General features: G+C 43.3%; 1 protein-coding gene across 1 annotated transcript in view; it reads left to right on the top strand.

Moving 5' to 3' along the window:
* Positions 1-14,181, top strand: part of DAAM1 (dishevelled associated activator of morphogenesis 1) — a 179,131-nt gene that overhangs the window by 57,633 nt on the left and 107,317 nt on the right. The window contains exon 2 of the mRNA XM_060096127.1: positions 6,610-6,828. Coding sequence (XP_059952110.1) covers positions 6,646-6,828 — 183 coding nt within the window. The 5' untranslated portion in view covers positions 6,610-6,645. The remainder of the gene's footprint in view (positions 1-6,609; positions 6,829-14,181) is intronic.

The raw sequence follows: 14,181 nt of genomic DNA, 5'->3' as shown, positions 1-14,181 counted from the left end.
ATCTATCAAAGGCAATATTTGTCCTTATTAAAATGATTTCAATTAGGTCCTTAAATGTAATAGGCTCTATATCTTATTACCCATCTTAGAAATTAGCCAAGACCCCTTAGTATTCTTCTGTTTATAGAACTGTTGGCATATTTTTAAGACTTGAAAAGTGCTTTGGACTGATTTTTCTTAGATCTTAATGTCTCCTCTGCGCCCCTCTTCTATACCGCCAGAACGTAGTATAACTTGTGTTTAAGCGAAACAACTTGTAAAATGCAAAAGTAAAGTAATTACTCTCTTTATTAGTTTCTCAAATACATTGATTGCCCTCCTATATGTGTGAGGCACTGTGCAACACATGCCGTGGGCACTTTTCCCTATGGAGTTGACTCTTCAATGGGGGAAGAAAGACCCAGACCACAGATTACCGTACCTGTTGGCTGTGCATTGTAGAGGGTCTCAAAATGCTCACAGGCCCAGATCATGTTCAGATGGGTGGGTAGGTTAGCAAGACTGTCTGCCAATGAACATGAAGGCTGAGTGAGCATGGACCGTCCGTGAGCTGGCCTTCGCCTGCCTTGTTTCCTTGACCTCATCTCCGAGCAGCCTGAGCACTGCCTCCCCTGCCCCCTTCCACACACTTGCGCGTGCAGTCGGACCTTGACAGTAGCCTCTGAACAGTCTCTCTTCAGTTGACGGACCAGCAGTGGTAGGGTATGTGGGACACCTGAGTGGGATGTGGTTCCTGCCCTGAGGACACACAACGGAGACAAACACGAACAGTTCGAGTTCAATGAGATAAGTCTTATCTCCCATCTCCTGGTGCACATCAGTGCTATTGCTGCCTACCTGCTGGTTCACAAAGTGCAAGAATTGTACACTTAGAGAAAGCCTTATAGCAATTTGACATTACTGAGAGATTTGTACTGTATTTTACAAAAATACGTTTGTAGCAGATTGGTGGGAAAACCGTCCTTCACCACAGATAGTTTGAGAAGCTGGTGTGTAGATCACCATAACTTAGAAGTTTTTGATAGGAACAGTTTTGCATACACATTTCCCCCTTCTCTGTCACATAAACAAATAATCATATAAAGTGTTTTCTAAAAATCTTACCTCATTTTATTAATTGTGAAAGTAGTATTGTGAGAACAACTTGGAAAATACAAGAGTTTTGGGGTTTTTTAAAAGTAATCCATACAGCTGACACGAGCTAAATGATGCTCATATTTTAGTGTATTTCTCTTGTCCTTCTTTTCTGCCCATGTATCAATATATACATTTTTTCGTACATAAATGGGACATTGTGTACCTATTTTTTATTTCATATATCATAAGTATTTTCATGTCATTAAATATTCTTTTTATTTTTTTTATTAAGTTATAGTTGATTTACCATATTATATTAGTTTCAGGTGTATAACAGTGATTCAGAATTTTTGCAGATTATATTCCATTTACAGTTTGTTTTTTGTTTTTTTTTTTTTTTTTTTTTGCGGTACGCGGGCCTCTCACTGTTGTGGCCTCTCTCGTTGCAGAGCACAGGCTCCGGACGCACAGGCCCAGCGGCCATGGCTCACGCATTTATAGTTTTTATAAAATACTGGCTATATTCCCTGTGCTGTACGATATATCCTTGTATTAAATATTCTTTTTCAAAGGATTGCATGGTGGTCTATCATCTAGTTGTACCATAATTTATTTACCCTTTTCATATAGTTCTCTATTACTAACATCTATTTTATGCCCTTGTTTATTTGCTCTTATAGCTTTGTTCTTGCATCCCTTGTTTCAAAGCTCTTATAGCTTTGAAAATTTTTATAAAAACACCTTTGATAGTGTCTCTGAATATATCCGTGGAATATATTTCCAGAAGTTGAAATTCTAGGTCAAAATTGTGACTATTTTAAGGCCTTAATAAATTGCCCTTCAGAAATGTTGAACCAAATTTCATCTACCACCAGCAGATGAGGCTTACTGCATTGAGTACTCTCAGCATTGGTACTGTCAGGGTGGGGACACTGTTGACAAAGATAAGGGCAGAAGAAATGAGTGGACCACCTGGATGGAAGATGATGGGAGTGCAAGATATTTATGGGTCATGGAAAACGGTCTGTTGGCTAAGTGTAGGATACTTTTAAGGGAATAGAGAAGACAGAAACAGTGAGTTTGAATTGGATTGGATGGCACACTGAAAGCCAATTTAGAATGGTGTTGGGGAACCACTGGTAGGTTTTAAGTAGGGAGATGAGACCCTCCAGGGCTCAGCTACGGGAAGATGTTATACAGCACCACCTGCACCGTACCACCCCTCACTCCCCGTGTACTCCATGCCCCTTCCCAGCTCATGCCTTTGTTTGCACTGGCCCCTCTGCCTAAGTGCCCTGCTTTCTAACATCTGTCAAAATTCCACACAAGCATCAGGGACCAGATTCTTCCCTACATAGTTCCTGCTTGATTACATAGCACTTAACTGTATAACATGTCATATTACTTTTGTAATAATTATTTGGTGCACTACTCTCTCCCCCTAGATTATAAGCTCCTAGTGACCCACTCCTTTCTGTATCCTTAGGTATCTGCTATCATGCCTGGCATATAGTAGATATTAATACACATTTACCAAAGGAATCCCAGGTACTGCATATGTCTCATATGACCTTGCATAAGTACTCCCTAGGTCAGGAGATGTATGCTTCAACAGAATGGGGTATTGGTATCTCGGCTAAGTCTTTATTCCAGAGTCAATTAGGTCATCACAGAGGGCTCCATGACCGATACCTTGCTCTTAGCCTCTTTTCTCCCTTCCCAACTCAGGACTTCCAGTTGCTGGCTTTCGGAGGCCACTATCCCTTAAAGTGAGTGGAGAGCTTGTCTCTAGAAGTGTTTGCAAAACATAGTTGTTTATGAGAATTTTTACCCGAGTTTGCATCATTAAACAATCAAGAAACTGGTGACAGATTTTGGAATTGGATTCTCTGATTTGGAAGAGATGCTGAAAGTCCATAAGTTGGATTTTACTTATAAAAAACTTAAGAACAAGAACAAAGTTCAACGAAGACATCCATTTCCTCACTATGCAGAATTAACCATTGTTAAATGTTGACACATTTGCTTCTGGTCTCTCTTCTGTGTGTATACTTTTATTTTTAAATGCATAAATGATGTATGGATACATTGTTCTTTAAAAATTTAAATCGTACAGATAAAGCTTAAAGACCCCTTGACTTTCATCCCCATGCCCCATAGTCTAAAATTTTTTTGAAGTAAAGTCCTTTGTTTAAATGAGACTTTATGTAAAAGTTTGCTGTTAAATATGTGAGTATCCCATGTACATGTGTCCCATGTACTGTCATGTGCTGGGGGCACAGCAATGAGCAATATATGCAACTCCCCTGCCCCCATGAAATAATCACAGTGGATAATTTGAAATAGTGGTACTTGCCCTGAAGAACTTCAAACAGGGTAAAGGGATAGAGAGTGACTGGAGCATGGAACAGGACTGGGGCAAATACAGTGGTTAAGGATGGCTTTCTGAGAAAGTGAAATTCGTGCTGAGGCCTTAATGATGAAAAGAACCAGCCGTGCACAGATGTGGCCAGAACACGCCAGTCAAGGACATGGCTGATGCAAAGGCCCTGAGGCAGGACCCAGCATGGCCAGTGTAGCTGAAGTGCAGTGACCCATACGAAGAAAGCTACAGGGTGAGGTGGGGAGGCAGGCAGGAGCCAGATTGTGATGCACTTGGAGGCTGTTGCGTGGCCTTTGCACGTTCTTATAATCGCAGTGAGTAGCCTCAGGACGTCTTTATAAAATAAGATCGATACCTAATATATCAATATCCAAAAAAGGATAAAAGCAGAGCTGCTGGAATTGAAGCTGGAGTGAGAAGCTCAAGTCAACACTTGCTGAAAATCTCTAATCTCTCTCCCGTCTCCCATCTAAGAGTTGGGGTACCTTACACACCTTAGGCATTTCTAACAGCTAACTTTAGTCTGAAGACAGTGGAGCCAGGGACTCCTCACCTGCATCCTATCCCAATCATAGACATTAGAAAATTCTTCCTTATGTCTCCTTACAGCTATACCCATTGTTTTGTTTTTTAATAAATTTATTTATTTAATTTATGGCTGCATTGGGTCTTCGTTGCTGCGTGCGGGCTTTCTCTAGTTGCAGAGGGTGGAGGCTACTCTTCGTTGCGATGCGCGGGCTTTTCATTTCAGTGGCTTCTCTTGTTGCGGAGCACGGGCTCTAGGTGCACGGGCTTCAGTAGTTGTGGCACGCGGGCTGTAGAGTGCAGGCTCAGTAGTCGTGGCACACGGGCTTAGTTGCTCCACGGCATGTGGGATCTTCCCGGACCAGAGCTCGAACCCCTGTCTCCTGCATTGGCAGTCGGATTCTTAACCACTGCACTACCAAGGAAGCCCTACCCATTGGTTTTAAATTCATCCTGGGGGGTGACACAGCTCTGACCCTGTTTCTATGGAGTCGCCCATAGAAATCAGTTTAAGGATAATTGCGGGCCTCTGCCTCCCCCTCAGGTCTCCTCTTCTGTCTCAGGAAGTGCCTGCTGTAGTGTTAGCCCTGTGTCTCAGCACGTGCTGTGTTTGTCAGGACGGGAACATTAATACATTGTCTGATCATCTGTTGTGCACTCTCTGTGGTGCTCAGCGGTCACTGTAACTTCTCCATCAAAGTCATGTGCCCACAGCTCTAAAGAATAAGAGTAGTCAAGACCCAACCACATCTGCTTTCTCTAATTTTTTTTTTTTTTTTTTTTTTTTAAAGAGAGAAGTGTAGGGGAGGCTTTTAAGTGTGACTGCCAGTTTCTGTGGGATAAATCCAGACTCCTCAGCCTGGGTTGCAGCTTCTCCACACCAGCCCTCCTCTCTACGCTGACTCCCCCTGGCTCCTCCCTGGAATTCACGCCCTTGTTCCTGCCATCTTCCTGGCATAGATGTGGCTCTCCTCCTCTGCCCTTCCAGCTCACCAAGGGCCAACTCATAATCCACCTTTCTTTTTCCTTTCAATCCCATCTCTTTTTAAAGATTGACAATCTACAGAAGTTATACAGGAATATGCTCTCATTATAATGTATATATATATCATAAAAAGTGTGTTTCCTTTCTTGCCTTTTCCCCAACCCCTTCCTCTCTCAGAGTTAGGAAATTGCTGTGTATCTTTCTAAGCCTTTTGCTATGCAGTCCCATGTAAATTATTTAGGTTTTTGTGTAAGATTGTTTATAAAAGACATTATGGCACATGTTATACACATTATTCTTTGAGTTGCTTTTTTCACTTGACAGATAACTTAGAAATTTTTCTAAGACAATACATGCAGTTGTAACTTAAAAAAAACTATGCAGTCATTAAAAATGTATTTTTATGGTAAAAATTCAAATTCAAAAGGGTATAAAGTGAAAAGGAGTAGTTCTCCCATCCCCTCCTTTTGGAGGTTACTGCCGATAACACTTCCTGACATATGTTCATAAATGCTTTAAAACATGTAATCCTGTAGTATATAGTATACATATCACATAGTATCTTGAACATTTTTCCATATCTACATACATAGATGCCTCGTTCTTTTTAGTGAGTGTGTAATGTTCCATTATGTGAATATACTATCATTTATTTAACCACCTCTCTATCAGTGAATTCATTTGATCTTTTCTGTTTGAAAATCTCGGACCCTTCTAGCTCGTGTTAAGTCACTCCTCCTTTGTTATGAATTTATTCAACACAATCAACATTAACTGAGTGTCTTCTGACTTCCTGGTGCTGTGCGGGGCACTAGGGCCACCAAGTTGCTTGATACACAGCCCCTTCCCCCTGCTTTGAGTTATGCCAGTCTAATAGGAAGACACATTCCTAAGGAACTTCGACTGTGACATGAGCTAGAATGGATAGATATGTCTTAGCATATATATTATTAATTCTGCTTGGGGAAAGTAAAGGAGAAATTGCAATCAAACCCTAGAGGATAAGTAAGAGATCCTCTAGGTGGCAAGGAAGAGAAGGTCATTCTTTTTTTTTTTTTTTTTTTTTTTGCTGTACGCGGGCCTCTCACCTTTGTGGCCTCTCCCGTTGCGGAGCACAGGCTCCGGACACGCAGGCTCAGCGGCCATGGCTCACGGGCCCAGCTGCTCCGCGGCATGTGGGATCTTCCCGGACCGGGGCACGAACCCGTGTTCGCTGCATCGGCAGGCGGACTCTCAACCACTGCGCCACCAGGGAAGCCCGAGAAGGTCATTCTTGCAGGAGAGTAACAAGAACAATATGGGTTGGCAAGAAAGAGCACATGATGTGCAGAGAATAGCCCAGAGCCCAATGGGATTGGAGCGTTTGCCATGGCGTGAGGTGGCTGGAGTGTTACTGCTTGCTCAGCAGTGGGTCATAGGAAACACTGAACAAGTGCCTAGATGGGCATGTGCTCTCTGCCCAGGTGGACCCCAGCCTCTCGGGCTTGTCCCTTATGCCCTTCAGACGTTGCCTCCAGGTGTTGGCTTCACTGACATTGCCTCTGGCTCACCAGGCTCTTTCTTGAATTGGTCTGACTTGAAAACTATATATATCTTATCCATTTTTGTATTCTTAACATGTCATGTCCTCTTTTCGCAGAGTTTAATCGGTCAAGAAATAGAACAGAATTCAGCCATGGCCCCGAGGAAGAGAGGTGGACGGGGGATTTCATTCATCTTCTGCTGTTTCCGAAATAATGATCACCCAGAAATCACGTATCGGCTGCGAAATGATAGCAACTTTGCGCTTCAGACCATGGAGCCAGCGTTACCCATGCCCCCTGTGGAGGAGCTGGATGTCATGTTCAGTGAACTTGTGGTGAGTCTCAGACTTCCATCCCAGGGGTCGTCGGGGCTATCCAGGACGGAGGGGAGAGGATGTGGACAGTTGGGTTAGACACAGGCTTGCCTTTCTTCAGTGAAATGGCCCCCATCCGTCCCTTTGATCTGCACCCGCAACTGTCAGCACTGAGCCTGTGGAGAAGGAGAAAGGAAAGGGTAGCATCACTACATCAGAGGGCTTTGCTGGTGCTTTAAGTGGAGGGACTTAGACCTTTAGGTCTTCAGATATGTGGCACGACTGCGTCCTGAGTTGCCCTTTCTAATTCCTCCCCATCCCAACCTGAGATGCTTGTGTGCACAGATATTTCCTTCATCTGCTTCACACCTGCTGGGATTACCCCATGCTTCCCGCCACTCCCAGTGTGTAGTAATGGTGTCTTTTAAAAAATTAGTCATACTATCACTCCTGTCCTTGATCCTTGGATGAAAGACATTATTACTTAAGTAGAGTGTAATTATTTAGCCTAATGATAGGACTGCAATAATAGCTGTTGTGGGAAGCTTCTTATAGATACTATCATATTTTAGACTCCACTCTACTGAAGTGAGGGGATGTATCTAGTGTAGGACCCATTCATCAAGAGATGTAGGTGCTCTCTTCAACTTAGTTTTTCAAGCACCTGCGAAGTAGTATTTCTTTCCATTCTGTGTTCCAGAGGATATTACGGCACAGTCAAGGGCACTGGCACAGGCATTAGGAAGACCTTGGTTCAAATTACTGCTCTGACTTTATTATTTGTATCAGTATGGAAACAGCATATGACTTTTCTGAGCCTACATTCTGGAAAGCAGAAGAAAAAAAAAAAACATCTCCTCCTAGGTTTGATGTAATGTCTAAATGAGAATAATGCAGAGTGGGAGTGGCCCAAAGCCTGCGCCTTCTTAGGGGTTCAGTAGACGTTACACGAGGACTCTATCGTCCCTTGATCACCACTGGCATTTTGTAATGGAGTTAGTTCTAATCAGACCATTTATATTGTTCAACAGATACTAGAGACTGCTATCATTTTACATGAATCTTAGGTCAAAAAAGTAATGTAGGCTGTGTCACTGCCCTCAAGGGCTAATAACTGAACTGATTGTCACTCCAGCTTTGATGGACCAGGATTCACCTCTAAGCTTCTCTTACGAGATAAACCAAGAAGAGAGAGTACTATGAAGCTGATGCTTGAGTTCTGGCCTCCTGAGTGGATTAATGGGCTGATTCCCAACCAAAATCGGTGGGGAAAAGAGATGACTCCTGGCAGCATGTTTACACTTGATGACGTTGAATATTTTCAGTGTTTCAGGAATCTCTCTCTTCCCTCTCCCATTCCCACTGCATGCAGAACTCTGTTGTAGATGCTAGCGAGGAGATTCAAAATGGAAAACTAGAACCTGCTCCCAAAGAGCTGATAGTTTCAGGAGTATAACAAGAGGTATAATGCCACCAAAGGAAGAAGCACACACACCTCTGTATAAATGTGTTTTGGGGTGTAGGACACAATGATGACGAGGGTGGTCAGGGAAGGCTTTCTGGAGGAGGTGAGTTGTGAGGAGGGATAGAAAGTGAGAAGAGAAGTGGAGGGGATCATTGTTCATGGCCGTCTCGGTCATCTGCAGCTAGTTTATCCTGTGATAGCAAAATCTCAGTGGTTACAACAGCAGAGGCTTATCTCTTGCTGATGCTGCATGTCCAGTGTGAGTCAGCTGTGCTTCTGCTCTGTGCCCTATTCTGCTCAAGACCAAGACCCAGGCCTCATGGAATAGGAAAGAGAGACATGGTGAACTGCTAACAGGCTCTAAGCTTATGCTTGGAAATGACACGTGTCACTTAGCCCACATTTCTCTGGCCAATGCACATCACGCAGGGTAAGGACATATCATCCTTCTGTAGAGATTGGCACCACGAGTCACATGGCCAAGCCTGAGGTGATTGGGATGGGTGGAGGACACCGTCCTTTCCCAGGGATGGGCAGTGAATCATGTATCAGGATGGCTGTCAAGAAAGGCAGTAATGATGCACTGATGTGCTTGGTGTTATTGCCCAGTTAAAGTATTTTAAAACCAAAAGTCAACCTAAGGAGACAGATATTGCTGATAGATGAAGGCCTCCTCAGTGGTAGTGGAGCTGGTGGGCAGAGAGAGTACCACTCAAAGCATCCACCTCCATTGTCCTTTCAATTGTATTCTCTCAGCCTCCCCAAATGAGACCCAAGCCAGAGCCTTTGTGGTGGCAGCTCCATGTACATCTTGAAGACAGCTCACTGTTCTGTATTCATAAAGGAGAAAATTCCACTCTCTGCCCTATTGATGTCTTTATTCTGTGTGAAAATTGCCTACAGCTGTTAGTTGCTAAAAAGCCAATGCCAAACCAGAGCTTTAAGCCAAAACCATTGGAAAACAAATTATCTTGAGGTTTGTATCTGTCCTGGTGAGTGACGGATAGATTTTTGTCTACTCTTGACTTCAGGGACTTAGACCACGGATCCACCCAACTGCCAAGGGTGTCCTGGGACAAAGGAGGTGGGCTCAAAGCCACTGGGAACCTCTGCCCTGGGTTCTCTTGACTAGTCGAGGGAGCAGTTCTGCTTGTGCTCATGCATAGGAGAGGGAGGCCACGTGGCCTCTGGAGTCAGAGCACGCTGCAACCTAGGGTAACTTCCTCTGAAATGGTTTCTATTGGAATTTGAGTTTATTTCCTCACCTACAAAATGGGAATAATGCCATCTGTCTGCTAGGGTTGGTGTGAAGATTAAAGAAGACAGCTTCTTTTAAAAGGCTGGCACCTAGTCATGGGTGCTTTATACCCCACATCCTAGTACAACGAGAAGGATAGGAGATAGTTCAGGTATTTTCTGGACACAACACCCTGGGCAAATGTCTCAGGCTTTTCCTTTTCTTGAAAGCTGATCTGCCTGCTGTGAGCACGCCAGTGTGGGTCCTAACTTGCAGACCATTCCGCCTCTATCTGGTGGAAAGCATCTCATCAGAGCCGGTTGTTATAAACTAGTTTCCTTTGTCTCTTCTCATGAGTCACTCATTTTGATGTATTTAAAAGTGTTACCAAATAGGTTGGTTTCAGAATTACTTACTGCACCCTTTTTTTTTTTTTTTTTCTTTTTTTTTGCTGTACGCGGGCCTCTCACTGCTGTGGCCTCTCCCGTTGCGGAGCACAGGCTCCGGACACACAGGCTCCGCGGCCATGGCTCGCGGGCCCAGCCGCTCCGCGGCATGTGGGATCCTCCGGGATCGGGGCACGAACCCGTGTCCCCTGCATCGGCAGGCGGACTCTCAACCACTGCGCCACCAGGGAGGCCCACTTACTGCACCCTTATCATCTCATAAATAAAGCAGGCGTGAGTGAGAGGTCAGCTGTGTGAATCTTTAAAGAATGGGGGCCCTGAGCAGTGCCTCCTACGCTAACAGTCTCCCTGCCACAGGTGGGGCAGTCCGGAGCAGTCCAACCTCAGGATGTAGTGATTTCTGGAGGTCCCAGACCCACACTCTGCCCCATACCACCCCCCACCCCCCGCTTTGTTTTTAGTAACAGCTTTGTAGAGGTACAATTCGCATACCCTATAATTCACCTGTGTAAAGTGTACAGTTCACTGGTTTTTGGTATATTCCCAGAGTAGTGCCCCCATCACTACAATACATTTTAGAACATTTTCATCACCCCCAAAAGCAACTCCCTTACCCATTAGCCACCACTTGCCACTTCTCCTCAACCCTACCATCCCCGGCAGCCACTAATCTAGTCTCTGTTTTTGTGAGTTTGCCCATTCTGGTCATTTCATATAAATGGAATCATATAATATGTGGTCCTTTGTCACTGCCTCCTTTCAGTTAGTGTAATCTTTTCAAGGTTTTTCCAAGTTGTAGTATGTATCAGTACTTCATTTCTTGTTATTGTTGAATAAATTCCGTTGTATGGACATACCACATTTTGTTTATCCACTCATTGCTGATGGACAGTTGGGTTGTTGCCAGTCTTTAGCTATTATGAGTTTTGCTGCTCTAAATGTTCATATACAAGTTTTTTTGTGTGGAAATATAGTTTCAGTTCTCATGCGTATATACCTGAGAGTGGGATTTCTGGGTCATATATAACACTGTATATAACTTTTGAGGAACTTCCAGACTGTTTTCCAAAGTGGCTGCACTGCACCATCTTACATTTCCACCAGCAGTGTATGAGAGATCCAGTTTTTTCACATCTTTGCCAACTCTTGTTAGTTTCCACTCCGTACCGGTCGACCAGCTACTTTTAAAGCAGTTCTATACCTCCTGGAGAACTGAGGATGTGTAACTTGGGAACATGTGGGGTGTGTGTGTGTGTGTGTGTGTGTGTGTGTGTGTGTGTGTGTGTGTGTGTGTGTGTGTGTGTGTGAGAGAGAGAGAGAGAGAATTGCCAAATAGAAATGGTCTTCTTGCCAACAATTTTTAAATGATTTGGGATATTTAAAAATATTGAGCATTAGTGTGATGTCTGCATATATTTTATGCCTTTGAGCATCAATCCTTTTTCTGTATTACCTCCTCCTCCTCCTCTCTCCACTTCTGCTTTGTCCTTTGCCTCAGCCACAAATCAAGAATGTAACCAATCTGAGATTCAGCATTTTTCCCGGAAAATAGCTGAAGTCTTGTCTTTTCTACAGCGTTTTTAGGTCTTAGATTATCTCCACCAACATATTTGAAGAGTGCTGGGGATGATAGCTCTGTGCACTGTCCTTGTTCAAGTAACTTCTTCCATCTTTTTTTTTTTTTTGCGGTACACGGGCCTCTCACTGTTGTGGCCCCTCCCGTTGCGGAGCACAGGCTCCGGACGCGCAGGCTCAGCGGCCATGGCTCACGGGCCCAGCCGCTCCGCGGCATGTGGGATCTTCCCGGACCGGGGCACGAACCCGTGTGCCCTGCATCAGCAGGCTGACTCTCAACCACTGTGCCACTAGGGAAGTCCACTTCTTCCATCTTAACATTAGCAGTGGAAGATTTCCTTGGGAAAAAACAGAAGAATGTGTCATTAATTGACAGATCCATTCTTTTGATGTATGTGTGTGTGTTAAGTGCCTGCTCTGTGCCAGGCCCTGAGGCAGCTGGTCCTTAATGACTTTGTCGAGCGGAAGGTCTAGCAGGGGAAACAGGCAACGAAACAGGCACTCTTATCCACTGTGACCGAGGGCTGTGCAAGGGGCCGCTCCAGCAGTACATTTTCCTGGGGAAGAGCCTTTATTCCCCTCTTTTTTCACAAGGTGAGAGTTGATTCCCAGGTTCTATTTCCACCACTCTTGCCAGGAAATAATATTCTCAGCTTCTCTTCCAACTCCTCTTTGGAATATGCATAGCTTAGTCTCTCTTCCTTTCTCTAATTCTCTGCAAATCAGCCTGCCTTCAGAAAGCATACATTCTGTGACCCTTGGTGCTATAAATTTCATAGGTTTGAACCCCCTTGGGGAGTTTGCAATTGTCCAGCTGTCTGAATGATGGGTGGCTAAGTGTCTAATTCAGCACTAAAATCTCAACAAGCCCACTTGTCTACAGATGAAAGTTGGGTTTTCCAACCCAGCTTTCAGGAGTGAAAAGGAAGGTATTTTGATCTCCATTTGCTTGATTTCTTAACCTAGCTGTCATTTAATTCCATTCTTGTTGGGGAAGGAGGATGCTGTTTACTCACACCTACCCCCAAGCCTCATAGGTACCTAGTGTGGAAGGATCTTGGAAGCCTTCCTGGAGGAAGTGATATTAAATGTAAGACATGAAAAACTAGAAGGAATTATCCAGGCGAAAAGGAGAGAAAAGAGTGTTACAGACAGTGAAAACAGCATGTATGGGACTGGGAGGTGAGAGAGAAAATGTGGAAGGCTCAAGGAACTGAAAGTTCAGTGTAGATGGAGTGTGAAATAGGAGCTGAGTGCATTGGGGTTCTGAGAGCCAGAAAAAGGGGATGGGGATAGTTGTGTTGATTTAATTATATATCTCAGATTCTTATTTGAACCAAAGGACAGTACCTCTGCTTTCTTACAGGTTTTCTCAATGAACTAAATATACCAAAGTACATAAAAATATTTTGCTGTCTGGTTACATTTACAAAAATAACCCTTGCTCATTGCAGTCTCTGTGAGGTATCAGTAAGTTTTAGCAAAAAGTGTCATGTCTCCTTGGGTAGATTCTGAGTATGTTTTCCGTTGAGTCCAGCTGTTGAGGTGAGATGCCTTGTTTCAATGCTTACCTCCTCTGGCTACTTTAATTTTGAAATGGAAAGGAAAGAGAATTTACTAAGAGCTCCCTTCCAATTTTCTATCTAAATACATAGACTCCTGAATATGCCAAGAGTTGCTGGGCTAAGGGTATTCTGCAGAATATTTCACAGGAACAGCCATATTGGAACTGGTGTCTCCTCACAGGTTCCCTCAGTTCTCTTGCCTTGTGAAACATCAGAATGTACAACTGCTTTTCCTGGGTGAGGTTTTAGGTGCGAAACCAGGTTTATGACAAGTATGGTCATTATTTTAGAATTGTACTTGGAATCAGTTTCACAGACTGACCAGAGGAAAACTTTCCTTTCTAATATAGTACATCACTATGAATTTATAGCTAGTTGGGAATAATAGGCAGTATGGACCCAAGTTTTCCTCAGCCTGAAATGTTACCAATTCCATTTACAGTGTTTCCTGATTAATCTGCCTTCTTTCAAATTCAGTGTTTAGTCTACCATTTATTTGGCCAATGGGTCTAATGTTCTGGGATAATTTGTTATACAGTGCTGTGCCTTCCAGGAAACATAAAATATTTTAAAGAAACTTATTGAGAAATTTATTAATCACCTTTTATGCAATTGAGGACAGTCAACAAAAGTTAATGTCTCAATGGGGAAGATAGTGATGGTGGATAATGAGAAGATTTGTATGTTCATAAATATAATAACTTAGTATGGGTCAGTTTTATCGTTATTAAGTCCTGAGGACACTCTCACCATTAGTAATCAGAATAGACTTTGAGAAATGAAGAAAGTAGGAATGAGAGGACTTAGTTGATGTATCAGAGTTAGATGAATTCACAGTCAAGGTAAGCTGTGCCAGATGAATTCCCTTGGGAACCTACATCAGTAATCTCTTCATTTTTCATTATGTTCTGAAGTCACTTTGGTATGAAAAGAGCTACAGGAATCAAAGTTAGTCTTATGATTTACCAGTATTCAGATTTTGTTCTTTTACTAGCCATGTGAATTGGTACCCATCTTCTCAGGCTATCAACATAATTTCTTTTATTACTAGGGCTATTTTAAGCGCTCTTTAATAATAAAATTCTTCCATTATCACCAGAATTGATGAAAAGTTTCAACACTTTT

The sequence above is a fragment of the Mesoplodon densirostris genome, chromosome 4, assembly GCF_025265405.1.
Source record: "Mesoplodon densirostris isolate mMesDen1 chromosome 4, mMesDen1 primary haplotype, whole genome shotgun sequence".
Classification (NCBI taxonomy): domain Eukaryota; kingdom Metazoa; phylum Chordata; class Mammalia; order Artiodactyla; family Ziphiidae; genus Mesoplodon; species Mesoplodon densirostris.
This window is presented reverse-complemented; position numbering and strand designations above follow the sequence as displayed.